We start from the raw sequence: 18,675 nt of genomic DNA on the forward strand, positions 1-18,675 counted from the left end.
CCTTGGGGAAGCCAACGCCTGGCTGGAGGAAAATTTCTCGGGAGCAGGACACTCGTCGTCCAGCAGAGAAGTGACTCAAGGCGAAGAGAAACAGCATGAGTCGAAGGTGCCATCTAGGAATATGGATAAGGATAAGGTAGACACGCCTCGATTCCAGCGCCAGTGGTACTGGGTTGCCTTGTCCATCCTCTCCTGGGGAATCTTCTGGCGCTTTGCAGACGAACATGGAGAGAATGTCCTGGCACGCAGCCTTGCATGGTTCACGGTGCTGGTCGCCGTACTCCTGGCATCCCTCATGTGATTGTTGAGGCTACGAGGCACGAAGGAACCAAGTCTACGAATGCACGACTTTGCGATTGTCACGAACATCAACCGGCTGCAGCCGCACATTCAGGGCGCTATTGCGCAACTCCCACATGTACAGTACAGTAGAAGTGCAGCAGCATTGTACAGTAGCGTGGTCTTTAGCATGGGGGTTGCCCAGCTAGCCCATGCTAGGGCACCGGATCAACTCGCGATCTGTAGGACAGTTCCCGAGGTGATGTATACATCGGCTCACTGCCCCCAACACGTCCCCAATCGTTCTTCTCTCATCTCTCGTGATTTTTGCTATGACTGCCAGCAATACGCGTCCTGGTTGACTCGGCTCAAGTAATCTAGGGCCGCCGATTAGCGTTTGCCCGAGGCTTGGCTTCGCCTTAGCCATGACAGAATTGAGCTCGTGACATTACCAGCACGACGCAAGGTCCTCTTTCACGAACGGAGCCACTCTTATTCCCAGTCATAAGTATTCCCTTTCACCTTCTCACCCACTCTCCCATATCCATACTGCCATCACATCTCATACACATAGCGCTCGTACGGCACGTCCAACCATGTTCTCGAACCCATTGAAGCGAAGCTTCCTCTGTCTTACAGCGGAACCAGGGACCGTCTGCGCCGGCCTCCCCACCAAGAAGCCCCGTGCAGCAGCAGTACCAACAACACAGCATCAAGCCACCGCACCTGCGGCAGTTCCTCCGAAATCTCAGTTCCTATCTCTCCCCGCCGAACTCCGCAACGAGATCTACAACCATGCCCTCGTGCAATCCTCCCCCATCTCACTACCTTACGCGTACGAAACTCGCAGCACGACGCGCTCTCCGTCAAGCAGAAATGGCTTAGCTTCAGCATCATGCACAGCTACGACTTACTCTGGCGAACCACCTTTCCTGCGCACATCACGTCTCATCCGCTCCGAAGCCATGCCCATCTACTATGGCTGCAATACTTTCAGCGCGCCCAGCCCCGCCTCCGCGCATAAATTCCTCAAACCGCTGAGCTCAGCAAAGATGAGCATGTTGCGCTTCTTCCGGCCTGTGGAACTGGCACTGGAGTTGCAGGGAAGTCTACAGGTGAGGAAAAGGTGGGAGGAGAGCGTGAGGCGGACCGTAAATCGTTTGGTGAAAGATGTGGGGAAGGGAAGTCTGAGATGGGAGAGTTTGCAGCTTGGTGTGAAGAGCAGAGATGAGGGGACGAGGTGGCTCGGTCTGCGGGAGGTGGGATTTGGAGTGAAGAGGGAGGCGGAGGGGTGGAGGTTGCTTGGACCGGAGGAGGAAGAGGAGGCTATGGAAGGGGTCGTGGCGACCTGATGCGATGAGGGTTTGAGTATCAACCAAAATTCTTCATCGAGCGCTGCCGGAGAGATCTGAGTCATTCGGACAGGGATGGACAATTGCAAGGTCGCGTTTTCCACGCGATCTGTCTGGCCAATAACAACATTACAACCATTTGCACGTCTGTGATGTTGAGTCTCGGGTGTTCTGGTCTGTTCGCCCGTGTGCCGAGGAACACTGCGCGCCGGAGGGCAGCTATTCAACCAACAGTCGGCAGTCGAGCAACACGAAGATCCAAAAGCTTTCAAAACACATGAGAATTCCTTGTCGCATTTTCAAAGGGTATTGGAAAAGAGTTTGCATGGAAGCATTGTATTCATAAGCACTGTATACTTCCTACAGCGCAGCTTTGCTGGCGATGGCGTGTTAGACCAGCAGCAAGGTCCCAGACATAATCCTAATCAAGAGAGCGATTTCGAGAACGGGACCAGGTGCAAAAGAGTGTGCTCAGTGGTTCTCCCAAGTCTTCGCCCTCACCTAAGTCCTGCTTCCATTGTCCCTCTACCTTTCGTCTTCTGATTCCTCCTGGACATCCGGGAGCTCCTCGTCCTCCTCAGACAGCGGAATCTCTTCTTCATCGGACTCTGCCTTGTCATCAGTCGCCCAAGCGCGCTGTGCCGTGCCTCTGGTCTGTCTGGTCGATGCGACATGAGTAGACTTGGTCTTCCGAAAGCGTGAAGCTCGCTTGATAGCCGAAGGATTAGCTGGTGTCTGCTCGACATCGTTTTCCTTTTCGTCGTTGCTCTCGTTGGTCGCCGACGCTGCTCGCGCTCTGGTACGACGGGGAGAAGTCACTGCAGGGGTAGATGGAACCTTCTGACGACTTGAAACTCGTGTGGATGCTGAAGGTTTTGCTGGGTCCTGCATGATCTCATCCTCACCTTGTTCCTCCTCTTCATCGTCGGGCTTTTCGGGCGCTACGGGCTTTCTGATTTTGCCCGAATCGACAGCGGCCAGGTGAGCTGATAGCAAGCTCTGGTTGCGAGAAGGTCGTGCAGGTGCTCGAGGTCTGGTGGGTTTCTGGCCCGCTTCGGCGTCCTCGTCATCCTCTATCACTTTCGCGTCTTCTTCATCCTCCGATCCTGCGGCAGTTCTGGCTCTGGCTTTTCTGAGAGACGGAGTAGGCTTGGACGCCTGTCTCGCGTTGGAATGTTGCGTTGCTGTAACTTTGGCCGGAATCTCATCGATCTCATCCTCCTCCTCCTCCTCATCTCCACTGGAGATTTCAATGGGCTTCTTGCTTGGGGTCTTCAGCTTGCCAAAGGGCTTGTTGTCAGCTTTGGACCTCGTACCGTACGTACGAGAAGGGTTCGATGGCTTTGCTGGCTTCTCGAACAGTTCACCGTCGTCATCATCCATGTCCTCATCTTCCTCCACATCGTCCTTGGCAATCGTGGCTTCGAACTCCTCCACCTTATCACGCCTAGATCGGAGATTCCTGCCTGACTTCATTTCTTGCAACTTTGCTTGTTTCTCCTTGCGAGCCTGTTCGCGGTCTCTCTGTTCGATGTGCCTTTGCTGCCATTCTGCGGATCCCATCGATCCAAATGGGGCTTTCTTTTTGCCTTTGCCAGTCTTTTCTGGAGCTTTCGTGATCGGTTCAGTTTCCCGGTTCTCTTCATCCGACTTCTCTTTGCCCTTGGCCTTTGGCCGCTCTTCCTCAGCCTTGCCCGCCTCTTTTTCTCCAGCTTGACTCTTCGATGAACCCGCATGGCTGCCAGCTCCATCTCCCCTTTTCTCACGTTCCTCCCGCTCTCGACGGAATCTATCCGCCGTGGCTTGTCGCCAACAATCGCCATCGAGATAATGCGGCCATGAACGACTCAAAAATTGATCGAGCTCTTTCCTCGTCGCTTCATCAACCGAGCTCGTGATTCTTTCAAACAATGCCATATTCGTGGCCAGTTCCTCAGTAGTGTATGGTTCTTGGCGTTCTTTGTTGGGTCGATCGATATCGTACCAGAGAGGACTCGTGCCATCTCCAAATCGACCGCTGAACTCTCGGTGTAGAGCATGTTGAGTACCTTTCCAGTCGGGAAAGATCGTCGTGAAGACTTGGTGGACGAGCTTCCTCTGCTTGGAGAGATTCCATTGTGTGTAGAGGAGGAGAAGAACGCGAAGCTCTTCTTCTGACCAGGGTTGTTTGGGCGTCATGGTGAGGCCCTGGAGGTCAATGATTCTACAGAAGTCAATATCGACAATGGAGGGGTGAAAATACAGTGTATATACGCCACGGAAGCGTTTCGATGAGGAAGCAAACGACATCTTTGTTTCCGAGCAAGCAGAAAACAACCGAGTCATCTAGTGAGTGCTTCCAGATAAGTGCGTAGACATGTCGAACCTCGAAAATTCGCACAGATACCGGTCGACTTTGCCACACGACCACTCTAGGTCAGCTTCAGGTGGTCTTGTTGATGAAATCGATCAGCCCGACACACGTCGTACTCCTGTTGAATTTGTTGCATGAAAATTACAGGATTCAGCAGATATTTGACAAAGCTGTGGCAATTCTGCAACCGATCCTCTCGAGTTGAAGCAAACTTGACTGGAAATCGCGATCGCTACTCAATCGTCATTTGCTCTAGGTCTGTGAGGCCCCAATGACTACAGCCAGGCAGGACTATCCCCAATCAGATCAAGATATAGTATAGAGCCTTGATCGAAGAGGCTCAAGCGTTGGCACGCAGACCGCGGTGGGGAGGATATGGTCGGAAAGGTAGACATCTTGCTTGATCTGATCCGGCGTCTGTTTGCTGGCATTGAAGCATTCACGTTGTAGCTTGCCACTGTAAGTCATTTAGACTGCCGTACCCAATGAGCCTTGTATCTCCAATGTGTGCCTGTTGGGATATGCAATGAAGAGGAGAAGGAGCGAGGTTGGCCCATGCTCTTGGCACTGCGAACCGTGCGCAGAACATTCTTCACTTCACGACGTCACCGCTCCGATAACTCCGGAGAATGACTTCTCTTCAACACCGACGAAAGTAACTGAGCGGAAAGCCCGCGCGTGGAAGCGCAAATCCGGACGAAAGTCGGCCATGCCATCTTCACAGTGACTTCAAGCAACAGGCAGCTTCGCCAGCTCTTCGGTTTCGCGCTGTAGGGAAGTGGAGCCTTCAACGTCACCAAAAGGCAATTACTCAGGAGCATAGTACATGAATGTACACATAGGTTAAAGCTTGATCATGATGGCTGCATTGACATAGCTCCCAGAATTGATACATTTCTCCTTCATCTTTACACATACAATGTCCTCCTCAATCCCCAAGACCCAGAAAGCCCTCAAATGCTTCGGGCCCAAGAATGCCAAAGTCGTCACAGATGCCACTGTACCCGAACATCCCGAAGCCTACTTGCTGGTCAAAGTAGACTCCATTGCACTCAACCCGACAGATTGGAAGCACATCGACTTAATCGCCAAACCCGACTACCACCACACCGTAGGCTGCGATTATGCCGGAACAGTCGTCTCAGTCGGCTCCAAAGTCAACAAGAAATTTAAGACTGGAGACCGTGTAGCAGGTTTTGCCCATGGCAGCAAACACGAAGACCCAGAATCAGGCTGCTTCGCCGAATACGCCAAACTCAAAGGCGATATCCAAGCTCATGTTCCGCAAAACATCAATTTTGAAGAAGCTGCGAGCTGGCCGACTGGGATTAATACTGCAGGACAAGGAATGTATGGACCTGATGGGTTGGGATTGCCATGGCCTAATGAGCCTGCAAAGGAGAGATTTCCGGTTCTGATATACGGAGCTTCGACGAATACTGGTCTGTGGGCGATTCAGTATGCGAAGCTGAGCGGGCTGAGAGTCATTGCCACTTGCTCGGAGAAGAACTTTGAAGCTGTCAAGGAGCTCGGCGCTGACGAAGTTTTCGATTATCGCGATGAGAAGTGCGGAGAGAAGATTCGGGAGGCGACGAATGATCAGTTGAAATACGCGTTTGATTGTGTTTCTGAGGGGAGTAGTATGGAAGTAGGTACCAACCTTTGTCTTCATCGAGATCGTGGCCAGCGAATTCAACGTGGAACATGTGCTTACTTCTGTGAACAGATCTGTGCCAAAGCACTCAGCAGCAAAGGCTCCGGGGCACAATACAACTCTCTTCTACCAGTCGAATTCCCGCGCAAAGATGTCAAGACCTCTTTCACAATCGGCTATTCTGTCAATGGAGAAGAATTCACCTTCTTTGGCAACCATGTACCAGCTAAACCCGGAGATTTCGACTTTGGTAAGAGCTGGTGGGATTTGGCTGAGAAGCTTCTGGCAGAAGGCAAGATCAAAGCGCCTGCAACAACAATTCGCGAAGGTGGGCTGCAGGGTGTTCTTGATGGATTTGAGGATATGAAGAACGGACGGATCAGTCGACAGAAACTTGTCTATCGTATTGCAGACACTGCGTAGGCTGGCTGGTGAACAGATAGCCTGGACCAAGACGCTAAGAAACGATGTCCATTTCTGCGGTATACCTGCGCTGTTTTCACAGTGTAATCTATTCACTAATTTGCCATGACTCTGTAAATCGGATACTCATCATTGACGTCCAATGGGATGAAGTTGAACGTCACGTAAGAATCCGTGCTCTCTGGCTCCAGGACTGCGAACGCCAGCCCAGCATTCTTCTGACGAGTCGAGACCAAAAAGCTGCCCGCAGGAAGACTGACTTCCTTCGTGGTGGTGTTCGTGGTTACGGTGTTCAAGACATGGCCTTCGTAAAGCGATGTGGCTAGCGTATTGTTCGTAATCGTCATGGCTTCCACCGTTCCGCGATATTCGTAGTCAAGAGTCTGAACTTCGAGACCGAGGATTTCCAGTTTGGCGACCACATCCAACCATGTACGAGGGATTAGGTAGGCCTCTGGACGAGATCGTGTCAGATTTGCAATCGTCGGAGTTTCGATGAATGTGACGGGCACTTCCACAACGGACCCGTTCTCGCGTGAGACGAGAGGATATGTCCTGTTGATAGTGGTCGTGGCATCCGTGATGACAATGTCCTCGTTGCTGTTGATGAATTCGGAACGAGCATTCTCGATCAGGTTGTAAAGATTGTCGTCGTCACGAGCGGTCTCGAGCACAGAAGTCAGCTTGACTAATTGAGAAGCGACACGACGCTGGAAGTGCTGATCGGCCAGACGGATTCCGCGAGTCTCGAACAGGAAAGCGATAGCCTGTGTGAGACCAGTCGCGCTCTCTGCGAAACGCGCCCCTGTGCCAGACTGCGTGAATTCTGGAACGCTGGTGTTTGCTGGTCCAGTCACATAGTAGTCGTGCCGGAGTCCGTAGCTCTCCAATCGATCACCAATGTTAGGCAGAAAAACATTCAGCGCCTGATCTCGGATATCTGGATGGATGTTGAGGTCGGCTGCAATTCCAAGCATGACATCTACCGCGTGTTGATACTCGCCATTCTCGCCAAACGTCGTCGATGCTGTGTATTCGTGCATATCAATCTGCGCAAGTTAGCATCTCTTCTCCAGTCTAGACCCTTGAGCGACTTGCCATCACATGAGGCGCATATTCGTGAGTTCTCCTCCAGATATCCCGAGTTTGCTGACGATCAAGCTTCACGGCTTCACGATTCGGGTCGAGGTTGCAAGCCATTCGGCGTTGAAAATATGCCACTCCATCTGCGTTCCAGCGTGGCTAGAAGATGATTAGTATGCCTTGTACTTGGTGCCAGAGTATTCGTTGCTCACCAGCATAAGGATGTCCATCTTCTCCAGGAGCGAGGCGGTCCAAGTTTGGTTGGCTTCCATCTTTCCGAGCAGTGCAAGAGCGCCCTAGAACTGTCAGCGAGACTGCAGAAGGCAATCTCAGTGGTAACAAACCTCGTCTGCGGCAGGCTCGTTGCCATGAATTGCTGCTTGGATGTAGACTTTGAGCTTCGTGTTGTTGGTCGCTTCACCAATAGAGGCCGATTGAGAAAGAAAGACATATGGCAAAGGCCGTCCTTCCTCAGTCTTGTAGTCTGCAGGTCGGTACGTGATCCAGTCATTGCGGTCTGCTATCGGTAGTCAAGTTCAGTCAGACTGGTAGGCCCTTCAGTTCCTGATATAACGTCAACGCTCTGATCCTCTCTGATGCGGACAACTCGAAGGCTGGATGGCTGAGTTCTAGGCGTAATTCCAAAGCTTACCATTGGCAAAGCCGGCATTCGCGCGATCTCGGTTCAAGAAATACGGCGACCGTAGCTCTATATCAACTTCAGGAAAAGCCTGCGATACTGTCTCGCTGTCTTGAATCACGGCCAGACTGTTGCCGCCATAGAGGTCGCCGGGAGGAGGTGCTGTTTCCGACTGTGCGTGGGCATAGCCAGTAATAGCCAGGCCAACTGAAAGAGCTCTCGCATACATCTTGAAGCTCTGCCTTCTCTTGGAATGATTTTCGGTAAGTCAAACGAATGAATACACCTACAATGCTTATGGTGGCCGGCCTACGACTCTTTGTATCTCCACTTCTCGTGTAAGATGAGACATGTTTTCGGAGAATCACCAAGACTTTTACGTGCACCCAGGTTCACTCGCACGATATCGAGTGCTTAGCGAACTCGCCATCCCCTAAGTAGGCAGGAGATTGTGATGCCAATGGAGGTTGTTCTTGGCACCGGGCTTTGCTCGCGGCATGTGCGGGGGCCTCGTGGCAAGTGTGGCCATCGCATGTCAGTGGCTACTAAAGCAAACACGCCCCGTCAAGTCTTCCGATATTCATTGATCGCTTGTGGCCTTATGGTAGATGTGGTCGAGGCTACGTTGTTGTGGGGCGGGTGAGGTTGATGTACAGAAGGAAAGTTGCGGTCTTGGCTCTAAATTCTGCTCGTCCCATTCTCATCGACTCACACGCCCGACTTTCGGAGGAAGGCAGATCATCCCGCGCCTTCGCTCAACACAAAATGGCTGCACAACATCATCTGACCTTTCTCTTGACCATCCTCGGTCGTCAAGACGAAAGCACAAATGGCTGAAAGGTCACCGCAGGCGACGCGCAAAGAAGCGCAGCAGGACGAAGCAGACGCCGAACATGGTAGCGACTCATCCGACCTCGCGATGAGCGACTCAGCGAAAATGCGCAAAATCTACAGGAAACTGGACCTCCGCATCATACCGCCGTTCTGGCTTCTCTACTTCCTCTGCTCCGCAGTTCGAAGTAATGTTGGTCTGGCTCAGACCATGAACACCTCGAGTGGCCACGATCTCGGAACGTATCTCGGAATTTCCGCTCATCAAGTCTCCACTGGTTTAGCGCTGTTCTACGTCAGCTATGTGGTCTTCGAGGTTCCCAGCAACCTGGCAATGAGCAAGCTCTCGCCTTCAAAATGGCTTGCACGGATCGTGATCAGTGTTGGAATCATCGGAACAGCCATGGTGGGGATGAAAGACGCTGCAGGGTACTATGTGTTGCGGTTCCTACTTGGAGCCGTCGAAGCCGGCATGTGGCCCGGGATGTCGCTCTTCCTGACGATGTTCTATCCTCCTCATCGAATGGCAAAGCGGATCGGATGGTACTTCACAGCATCGCAGGTGTCGGCCGCCGTGGTGGGGCTTGTCAGCGCGGGTTTCCAGGAGATGGATGGCGCCGGAGATCTCGTTGGCTTCCAATGGATGTTCCTGATCTGGGGCCTTGTGACGTTGGTATGCGGCTTCGGCCTCGTTTGGTGGCTTCCCGACCGACCTCTTGCACCTGGCGAGGAACCCAAGGTGACTTGGTTGAACCGCTATCTTCCGACTGTCAGGCCTGCGTTGCAGGGAGAAGACGCTATTCTACATTATCAGGATTTGAAACAGGCGTACCATAACAGTAACTGGACGATGAAAGACCTGTGGAACGTCATGATCGACTGGCGATTCTGGCCTCTGCTCGTGATGTATTTTGGCGTGGTGGGTGTGGGCAACGGTGTGCAGTCGTACGGAACAGTCATTCTCAGGGCGATCAACCCCTCCTTCACTGGTGTGGAGCTCAGCCTGCTGTATGCTCCAATATGGATTTGCGATCTCATTGGCATACTTTGCGTAACGCCAATTAGTGACCGCTTCTACAAGCATAGGGCTTTATGGTTCAGCTTGCCGACTGCCTTACAGATACTGGGGCTCCTTGTCACAACATATGCTGGCGACTCGGCATCAGCCAGGTGGGGCCGCTACGTTGGTTTGCTGATCGTTGGGTTTGGCCTGGGTCCTACTGTACCAATCACAATGACATGGACCGCGGAGATCTTCCAGCCACGGCATGGTGAGATTGGTGTTGCGGCTGCATCTGCTCTGGTCTCCGGATTGGGAAATCTAGGCAGTGTTGTGACGAACTATGCGCTTTTCTCCGGATGGCCTGAGGACAGACTCCGGTCGCCAGTGTATCTGGGCTCTAACTGGGTCATGATCGCAATGCTTATTGCTAGCATAGCAAGCAGTTTTCTCATGACTTTGCTGCTGCGAGTTACAGCCAACTCGAGAGTAGCAAAATAGCAGAAACTAGATTGTGCATCTCATTGCCGGAATCTGCCCAAGCAGATGATCGTCAATCCTCACTTCTTCTCGCCATCTAATCCTTGTTTAGCAATCCGCATTTTCCCAGGATCAGCTGACTTCACTTCGCCTTTGTTCCCGTCAGACTTCTTATCCCCTCGCGCCAAGCGATTCTCGCTGGATCTCCCGCGGCCATTCTCCATACAGAATGCTGCTCTCAACGCATTGAAATCACAGCAGCGGGTATGCAATATACGCCTTTGGGCACCCTGTTCAAGGGCTAGGGTAACCATGCATGCGGACAAGCAATTTCTTCACATATACACCTGGAGAACCCTGCTTTCCAGCCATTGTTGCAAGTATACATCATGGTATGTTGGTGATTCCTAGACTCATTGCCCGGGGCTCCTCAATGCTTCGTAAGCAGTTACCCACGATACCTAGTTGTGCAAGTTGTGCATAGAAGTTATTGGGAGCATATATGGTTGTGGCGGTGCTGTTGAAGACCATCTACTTCTTCGCTCACAACTAGCTACAAGTGGAGCAGAACAGCACGCCTCATCACATTTCGCAATATTCGATCGAAACCAATTCCATCTTCGTTCACGCCCGCTATCTTTTGCATAGCACACGATAGCTCCAATAGCACAATGGCGACCACATTTGGGCTCGATCTTGTCAATCAAGCGCCCAAGGTACCAAAGTAATGAATGTCACAGGTTATGGCAATTGCTGACAATGAATAGGGCACCAAGCTATGGGTGCGATGAACACCCCCTACATTACTTTGATATTCAGCTGGCCGCGAGCGATACAGCTACTGCACACCGGCAACATGGAAGCCGATGAGGGTTGGTTCACCAGAGGCGGTGGCACAACGCTGGCCTCAGCTCCCAATCAACCTGCTCCGCGCCGCAAGATCGTCAGTGTCTGCGTTCTCATTGAGCATCCGACTGAGGGCCTCATTCTCTACGAAACCGGCGGCGGGAAAGATTACCCAGAGGTAAGCAATCGATCGTAAATTGTGATTAATAGAAACGGCGCTGATCTTAGCTATGAATAGGTCTGGGGTGCACCACTCAACGATATTTTCGCTCGTGTCGATTACTCTCCCGAGCACGAACTCGCAGCTCAGATCAAACAGACTGGCCATGACATCAAAGACGTTAAAGCTGTGATCATGGGACACTTGCACCTCGACCACGCTGGTGGCTTGGAGAACTTCAAAGGAACTGGTATACCAATCTATATCCATGAGGATGAGCTGAAGCACGCTTGGTATTCCGTGGCGACCAAGTCCGATATTGGAGTCTACTTGCCAAAGGACTTGTCCTTGGAACTCAATTGGAAGGCATTCACTGGACCATTCTTGGAGATCGCTCCGGGGATCAATTTGAGGCATGCACCAGGTCACACTCCTGGACTGGTCATTATGCAAGTCAATTTGAGCGAGTCCGGCACCTGGATCTTCACCACTGATCAGTATCACGTCCATGAGAATTATCATTCCAGCGTTCCGCAAGGCTGGCTGGCAAGAGACCATGATGACTGGGTCAGGTCGGATCAGATGATCAAGGCTTTGCAGAAGGTAGGCGTCTTTGTTTCGACGGTAGAGATGCTGACGCAATAGCTAATTTGGAACCAGAGGACAAACGCAAATATGGTTTTTGGCCATTGTGGTGCGACTCTGTCCAAATATAAGCTTGCTCCGTACGCATACCAGTGATGGACTTGCGTTCCTAGGAGCGCCACGAAGTCTTTTGCCAAGAGTTTCGGGCTGAATGATGAGGTTGATTGCGGTCGGTTCGTGAATCTATAGCTCTAATGTCTATCGTTGTAGGGTAATCATGGCTGAATCGCACTTTGTTGAACGCGATTCCAGATTTGACGCCCAGTCGTTAAGGTGGATACTGTGCTCGCAATGCCAACGGTGATGAGTCCAACAGGTATCCAGCCAACAGCAGCACCTGGGACTACTAGGTCGGAGAAATCAATCAGTAGCTGGGTCCTAATCTTCGGATTCGGTGCCCATGACTTTGCAGTCTTGGCTGTACTCGCTGCAGTCGGTGTGTCCGAAGTCGCAGTGTCTGCTTTCTCGCCTCTTGGACCATGCTCAGCTTTGCCATTGCTCTGCTCCGGCAAAGGCTTTGGCATTAGCCACGTGTAGAGGCACAAGAAGATGGACACGGAGATGGAGTAGAACCAGCATTTGTTCGCTTCCATTTGCACTTTCGGCCCCCATTCATAGCTCGTAGCTCCCAGAGCATTGGTCTGCAGTCATATCAGTATCTGAAAGGTAGGCAAGTTGTGAAGAATCCTCACAATGGTGAACATTTCAAGGAAGAAGTACATGCCCAAAAAGCCGAACTTGATAACTTCCAATGTTCGCCTCAGGCTTCCAAAATCGGGATTCCCGGCAGCAGACGACGCGTTCTTCCAGCACGGATGCCATTTCAGTAGTCGAAAGTACCGTCTCCCTACAGACAACACACAATCATCAGTGGCCCGACACTCTCTGCGCTGTATGATACGTACCCAACGCGAATTGGCCCCTCAGCTTCAGCCAGAAGTCGATATCCTCCTGTGACTGCGCGAGACCGACGGCAATGGTCACGAAACCTTGAAGGCAGCGGAGTGTCTTCTCGAGCGCTGCGGCATCCTCGGAGAAGCGTACAATGGATTGCAACATGCCTTCAGTGCAACATGAAAAAGGAAAACACGCCCTGCAACCTCCGAGAAGGCATGCGTGGTCGGCTGCTTCTTGACCGCATCGGCTTTGGGAAAAGAGTTGCAGGGATATCGCTACGATAGGCCGGCCAGCAAGATGGATACCCTCATGCGGGCAGCACACAGAATGCTCGGCCCGGGGCTTCATTCACATTCTACGTGCCACTCGTAGCGCAAAAGCAAGATCTATAGCTACGGTTGGGCTTTATCTGCGGAGTGCAAAGCCGTCAATTATGGAGGGGAACAAGAAACAGCTGGCTCGGTCTTCAAAAACGATTCTGCTATTCTGATATTCATGAACGTCTCATTATGCTGATTCTATACTGACCTCTAGTAGCTGTAGCGGAAGTTGGGATTTTCAAAATCGGTCTTGTCCTCTATCACGCCCTCTGTCAGCGCCTGGGTTTCGACAGCTGGGCCATAGAGCGCATCACGCTTCTTGTTACGACGAATCAACAGCGCGCGGATCATGAAAGAGAGCACCACTTGGCCGGCCGCGCAGCACATTGTTACTGTGCAGCCGGTCGAATACTTTGGCGCTTCGCGTTCCAAGAAAGCATGCGGGCCTATGATATTGCCCTGCAATATGATTAGTTTCGGTCGAGCATTGACAGCAAATAATGTTTACTCACAACACAATACGCCAGGAACACAAACGCCGTGGACGTCACGCGCTTCGTGTAACCTCCAACATTATTGGCAGGCAGTTGTAGCGCAATCACCAGGCTCGCGACGTACGATCCTGCAATGTAATTGCAGATCAACAGCCCCTTATTATGCTCAGCAGTATGTGGTACCTGCCACAGGAGTGCGGTTGCCAGTATGGTTGGTACGACATACAGCGGCATGATCAGAGTCCGAATATTTTTGAATCTGCCGGCCAGCCATGGTCCACTGAACACGAACATCACCTGCCAAGCGCCAGTTGGGATGCCGTATGCGGTCGTCAGCAATGCGTCGCCGTTGGCAAGCCCTTTGATGATCAGCTTCGAGAAATTTGCGAGACCTCCATTGACTGTCTCGTTGAGCAGGACGAAAAGGAAAAGCAGCCAGATCTGCGGGTCGAGCAGAGCCTCTTTAACCTGAGCGAGCTTGATCTTCTTGTTCAAAACACCAGTCTGGTTGGATTGAGCTCTTGCAATGAGCATGGCTTTCTCCTGGGTGCTAAATCGTTTGGCGTCCATGATGTTGTCGGGAAGGAAAAAGAGGAGCAGTACTCCCCAACAGACTGTCAAGCCTCCTGCGAGGATGAAGATTGTTCGCCAGACGTCGAAACCTTTCGCCTGGCCGACTGCGAAGAACAAGATACCGCCGGTTGACGCGCCAACGCCATTGAAGCAGTAGAAGAGACCTGCTCTGGCCGACTGCTCTCTTCGTTGGTACCATTGACCAACGATCATCATGAATACTGGTGTGATCATCGATTCGAAGCATCCGAGGAAGAAGCGACACACTGCTAAGCCAGCAAAGTTCTGGCATGCTGCCATGAGCATCAGGATCGACCCCCAGATTATAACCGAGATCGACACAACCTTTCCTGTCGGAAACTTCTGCGCCAGGTATGATGCTGGCCATTCGGCGAACAGGTATCCGAAATAGAACAGAGACACCAACCACGAATACTGGTTCTGATTGGTACCTGTTGTTGGGAAGAGATCGAACACCGCAGCATATGAAAGAGACTGTTTGTCAATGTACTGCAGCAGGTAAGTGCCGCATAGCAGCGGCATGAGCATCCAGTCTACACGCTTCACGAGCTGCTTCATTCCGGACGAGTCCTCGAGAAGGGCATTCAGGTCATGATGGCTGATGTTGTGCTCGCGCAGGAAGACTTCTGCCTGTAAGGACACTGTCAGTCGTCAATCCGTGGTCTTCATGCTCAACACTGACCTGGTCAAGGTCGACGACCTCCCCAGCTTTAAGATCCGAGGGCGCATTGGAGACAGTCTGTTCCAACTTCTTCTTCTCATTCTGCGCTTCCACCTCTATCGCGTTGTCGGCTCTCATATCTGCCATGCTGATCTTCAACAGATGTCGGGCTGCAGTGAACAGTCGGTAACGCCCGCACAGGTCGTTGCCGACTGCTCTTATATTGCTTGAGCATTGCCGCAATCATTCTGCTATCAATCCCCTCCGCTGCAGAACTTCGGCATTCTCGCCTGCGTCGCCCGTCTATCTATTGTGCGGAGGCGTTTCTTGCCCGAAAACAACCCTGCCCAATCTTGCCCTATCTGATCTTCGTGGGGTCATTAGTGCGGACATGGAGGATTGTGAGCATTTCAACTGCTCCAGGGTTGCGCTGACAACATTCTTGCAACATTTACACAGCCGTCCACGAAAATATTAGCGAAGTACGAGTTCCTCCATATTGGCTGCGTCGTTTGCATCGGCCAAGCCTACGGCAATGGGAAGGCTGCCGACCAAAGCGATAACGATGCCGGCCGAGCTCGGGCCAGAACGGCTTCTCCAAGAAACTAAAACGACCCACAGTAGATTCTTACTTAAGTATTGCAGCACACGACATTTCACTTTCGCAATGTGAAGACTGAGCAATGGAGAAATCTGGCAAGTTTGAAAGCAGCCCGCAGGGCTCCAGACCCAGAAGCTTCGGCATTCGATTTCTGGCTGCTCCTCTACTGGCTTTTCTGATTCTCTACAACTTTGTTCCATCAGTGCACGAATCTGTGCAGTCTTTCTTTTCTCTTGAAGGATGGAACATCGAACAGATCCCAACTGCTGAGACCTCGCAAGGTAAATTCATTGGCAAGGTCCTCGAAGAAAATGATCATCCCGTCCCTATCGAAGCTTTCCTGGGCATTCGATATGCGGAAGCACCAACAGGAGAATTACGTTTTGCGAAGCCAGTGCCTCCTCCCAGCACCAACGAGACGATCCAAGCTACAGAGTACTCGCTGAGGTATGCATTGCGTTGCTGCGGTAATTGCGACTGCATCAAATGCTAACACATCGGGCAGATGCCCCGGCAAGCAGCTCCTTCGCATCCCTGGCAGGCCTTGGCTCGAATCAAGCGAGGACTGCCTGACCTTGAACGTGTTCCGATGGAGAGGAACATTCACTAATGCCAAGCTTCCCGTTCTGGTCTACATTCATGGCGGTGCATTCAATCGAGGCTTTGCTGCCATGCATAATACTGCTTCTATGCTCGCAAATTCCGAGGAACCATTCATCGCTTTATCATTCAACTATCGAATTGGCGCGCTGGGTTTCCTCAACAGCAAAGTTACTGAGAACCTTGATCTGCTGAACCTTGGTCTTCATGACCAGAAGCTTGTGCTTGAATGGGTCCAGAACAATATTGAGCACTTCGGTGGTGATCCCAACAAAGTCACGATCGCTGGACTCAGCGCTGGTGCCCACTCCATCGGACATCACATCACGGACATCAACGAGAAACGGCAGCTATTCCACAAGGCCATCATCGAGTCGGGTGCACCTACATCTCGAGCAGTGCATCCAGCGGACTCGAAACTTCACGAAGTGCAATTCCAGAAACTTGTGGATCAAGTGGGCTGTGACATCAAGGCTTCAGATCTGGACTTGATCTCATGCCTTCGAAAAGCCCCCACCGATGCAATCCAGGCAGCTCAGACGGCAGTGTTCGACGAGTACAACCCATCAGTTCGGTGGGCCTGGCAGCCAGTCATCGATAATGACATCATCTCTCGACGACCTCTGGGCGCCTGGAAATCTGGAAAGTGGCACAAGGTCCCAATCATGACCGGCTTCAACCACAACGAGGGCACGATGTATGTCCCCAAGAAGTCTCAGTCTTCAAGCGACTTCAGCGACTTCTTCGCAACGCTTTTGCCACAAATCAGCAAGAAAGACTTGAAGAAACTCAACGAACTCTACCCGGACCCTGCAAAGGACACCACTTCGCCATACGTCGATACCAGAAACTTGTCGGCACTGGAGATTGGCGAACAGTACAAGCGTGTGGAGGCTGCTTACGGCCAATACGCATACGTCTGCCCCGTGCGACAAACGTCACACTATGCAAGCAAAGGCCAAGACGCTCCAGTATATCAATATCACTGGGCAGTCAACAAGACCGTGATCGGAGGTGCCAACCACGGAGATCAGATCTGGTACGAGACCATGTCACCTCTTGTACGAGATATCTCTCCAACGCAGGACGAGATTGCAAAGTACTTCAACTCCTATGTCACGAGCTTTATTGTGACGGGCGATCCGATGAAACTGCGAGGACGTAAAGCCATTGAGAGACCTGAATGGAAGGCTTATGATGAAAACGATGAGAACGGGAAAACGATGATCTTTGGACTTGGGAATGACGAGGCAGCAGGAGGATCCAGTGTCGGTGTCGCCGCACAATTCGTTCACGATGAGTGGGCGAAGGAGGAATGTCAATTCTGGTGGGAAAAGTCAGAAGTACCAGAGGATTAGACGATTGGCGCCAGGACATATAGATTGATTTGCATTCGCTAACGAAGTATGTACAAAATTTTGACGATGACTGAATGCAGAAACTGCTTGATGAACAGCAAGTTGACGACCGGAAGCGATTGCAAGACTGAAGTGGTTGCAGTATTTCGTCAGGCCCATTCGAGTTCCACGACATGAACGAGGCAATTCTCAAGCTTACGGCAGGCACTCATTCCATGCGCCAGCTTGCCGAGCCTGGTTTCCGCTCTGCTTTTACAAGCCATTAGCAACTTAAGGACCAAGGCCAGATATCGACGAATCCCGAGATTCCACATCTGCTGCACGCAATGCCAATATTCGGTGGCCGTTCGTGTGGCGGGCAGCTTGCTCATGTGTGAGTCCGTCATTCGCTCAGCAGGCCTTCGATGTGGCTCGTCAGTTCGCAATGCCTGGAACCTGGTTCCTTGGACGCGCTTCTGCTACCCAATCGCGTCTTTCGTAGTGGATATGATCGAATGGAATCCACATAACGCAAGTACCTTTCCCAGGCCGCTCATGCCTTCTTCGGTTTCGTGCTTGGCCCAGAAAAGGTCTCCAATACCAGGAAAATTCCAGTCAGAAGCTCCCAAGCCAAGACTGGGTAGATGGTACCTCTTTGCCAGAGTCCAATGGGAGTCTCGTAATTCCACTCGCCCAGCGCGTTGAATCGGTAGTAACTGTAAAGGCCAAATCCAGCAAGTACGGAGCTCACCAACTTATAAATGGGATTGCCTTCGAATTGTCCAAGTTGATTGGGTTTCAATGCTGACAGCAAAGAGTTCAAATTGCCCGCAACACCGATCAAACCGAGACCCATCCAGTGCCACCCAATAATCTTCCAGAACACCTCTCGTGGCCCACCATGAATCGTCGCAAAGAGGGAGAAACCAAGCAGAACAAAGAGCGTCAAAAGAGTCCTCGCAGTTCTCAGAAAAGCCGTCTCCGATGTGACATTCTTCCTCGTGAGGAAGATCAAAGATAGCTGAGCGACGGCGAAACAGGCTCCAGCTTGATAGAGGTTTCCATTGAACCACTGGTAAGCGAAAGAAACGACGTTATAGTGCTTGAGTTCGTGAACTTGTCGATAATTTACTCCGAGATCGCTGAGTGATTCGATTTTCCAGTCGTAGCCTTCGAGACCTTCTTCGAACCAGAGATGGCAGTACATTTCGATGGGAAGCCATGCCAGAGAGCTGAGGATGAGAATAGCTGCTGGGAAGAGTGGTGCGAGGCTTTTCTTGCCGGCTGTTTGGGCCATGGTTTTGGTGGTGTTCAACAATGGCGAGTATCTAGCTTTCGGAAGCTATGTATGGTGGTTAGGAACAACGATATGCCCAGGTGCAGCAGGGGGAGAAGATCAGAGAACTTAAATTGTGTCAAGCAAAG

General features: G+C 51.7%; 10 protein-coding genes across 10 annotated transcripts; 5 read left to right on the forward strand and 5 right to left on the reverse strand.

Moving 5' to 3' along the window:
* Positions 1–875: 875 nt before the first annotated feature.
* RHO25_007796 (uncharacterized protein) lies at positions 876–1,631 on the forward strand (the record flags this gene model as incomplete). The annotated part of the gene is made up of 1 exon (XM_023599970.2): positions 876–1,631. The coding sequence occupies one exon, from the start codon at positions 876–878 to the stop codon at positions 1,629–1,631; it is 756 nt and encodes a 251-aa protein (XP_023449303.1).
* A 525-nt stretch (positions 1,632–2,156) lies between these two features.
* On the reverse strand, positions 2,157–3,809 carry RHO25_007797 (uncharacterized protein; the record flags this gene model as incomplete). The annotated part of the gene is made up of 1 exon (XM_023599971.1): positions 2,157–3,809. The coding sequence occupies one exon, from the start codon at positions 3,807–3,809 to the stop codon at positions 2,157–2,159; it is 1,653 nt and encodes a 550-aa protein (XP_023449191.1).
* Positions 3,810–4,903: 1,094 nt separating this feature from the next.
* RHO25_007798 (uncharacterized protein) lies at positions 4,904–6,061 on the forward strand (the record flags this gene model as incomplete). Its single annotated transcript, XM_023599972.2, has 2 exons — positions 4,904–5,632; positions 5,711–6,061. The coding sequence occupies 2 exons, from the start codon at positions 4,904–4,906 to the stop codon at positions 6,059–6,061; spliced, it is 1,080 nt and encodes a 359-aa protein (XP_023449306.1).
* Positions 6,062–6,156: 95 nt separating this feature from the next.
* RHO25_007799 (uncharacterized protein) lies at positions 6,157–8,013 on the reverse strand (the record flags this gene model as incomplete). Its single annotated transcript, XM_023599973.1, has 5 exons — positions 6,157–7,110; positions 7,166–7,303; positions 7,357–7,440; positions 7,489–7,664; positions 7,797–8,013. 5 exons carry the CDS (start codon positions 8,011–8,013, stop codon positions 6,157–6,159), a joined length of 1,569 nt encoding a protein of 522 aa, XP_023449609.1.
* A 600-nt stretch (positions 8,014–8,613) lies between these two features.
* On the forward strand, positions 8,614–10,116 carry RHO25_007800 (uncharacterized protein; the record flags this gene model as incomplete). Its single annotated transcript, XM_023599974.2, has 1 exon — positions 8,614–10,116. One exon carries the CDS (start codon positions 8,614–8,616, stop codon positions 10,114–10,116), a length of 1,503 nt encoding a protein of 500 aa, XP_023448714.1.
* Positions 10,117–10,951: 835 nt separating this feature from the next.
* RHO25_007801 (uncharacterized protein) lies at positions 10,952–11,842 on the forward strand (the record flags this gene model as incomplete). Its single annotated transcript, XM_065602983.1, has 3 exons — positions 10,952–11,119; positions 11,180–11,704; positions 11,747–11,842. The coding sequence occupies 3 exons, from the start codon at positions 10,952–10,954 to the stop codon at positions 11,840–11,842; spliced, it is 789 nt and encodes a 262-aa protein (XP_065459055.1).
* Positions 11,843–11,961: 119 nt separating this feature from the next.
* RHO25_007802 (uncharacterized protein) lies at positions 11,962–12,805 on the reverse strand (the record flags this gene model as incomplete). Its single annotated transcript, XM_023599976.2, has 3 exons — positions 11,962–12,387; positions 12,439–12,593; positions 12,652–12,805. 3 exons carry the CDS (start codon positions 12,803–12,805, stop codon positions 11,962–11,964), a joined length of 735 nt encoding a protein of 244 aa, XP_023449401.2.
* A 368-nt stretch (positions 12,806–13,173) lies between these two features.
* Positions 13,174–14,859, reverse strand: RHO25_007803 (uncharacterized protein; the record flags this gene model as incomplete). Its single annotated transcript, XM_023599977.1, has 3 exons — positions 13,174–13,422; positions 13,476–14,681; positions 14,734–14,859. 3 exons carry the CDS (start codon positions 14,857–14,859, stop codon positions 13,174–13,176), a joined length of 1,581 nt encoding a protein of 526 aa, XP_023449406.1.
* A 536-nt stretch (positions 14,860–15,395) lies between these two features.
* Positions 15,396–17,271, forward strand: RHO25_007804 (uncharacterized protein; the record flags this gene model as incomplete). Its single annotated transcript, XM_023599978.2, has 2 exons — positions 15,396–15,760; positions 15,819–17,271. The coding sequence occupies 2 exons, from the start codon at positions 15,396–15,398 to the stop codon at positions 17,269–17,271; spliced, it is 1,818 nt and encodes a 605-aa protein (XP_023448669.1).
* Positions 17,272–17,803: 532 nt separating this feature from the next.
* On the reverse strand, positions 17,804–18,547 carry RHO25_007805 (uncharacterized protein; the record flags this gene model as incomplete). The annotated part of the gene is made up of 1 exon (XM_065602984.1): positions 17,804–18,547. The coding sequence occupies one exon, from the start codon at positions 18,545–18,547 to the stop codon at positions 17,804–17,806; it is 744 nt and encodes a 247-aa protein (XP_065459056.1).
* Positions 18,548–18,675: the final 128 nt, after the last annotated feature.

This window comes from Cercospora beticola, chromosome 5 (genome assembly GCF_033473495.1).
Source record: "Cercospora beticola chromosome 5, complete sequence".
Classification (NCBI taxonomy): Eukaryota; Fungi; Ascomycota; class Dothideomycetes; order Mycosphaerellales; family Mycosphaerellaceae; genus Cercospora; species Cercospora beticola.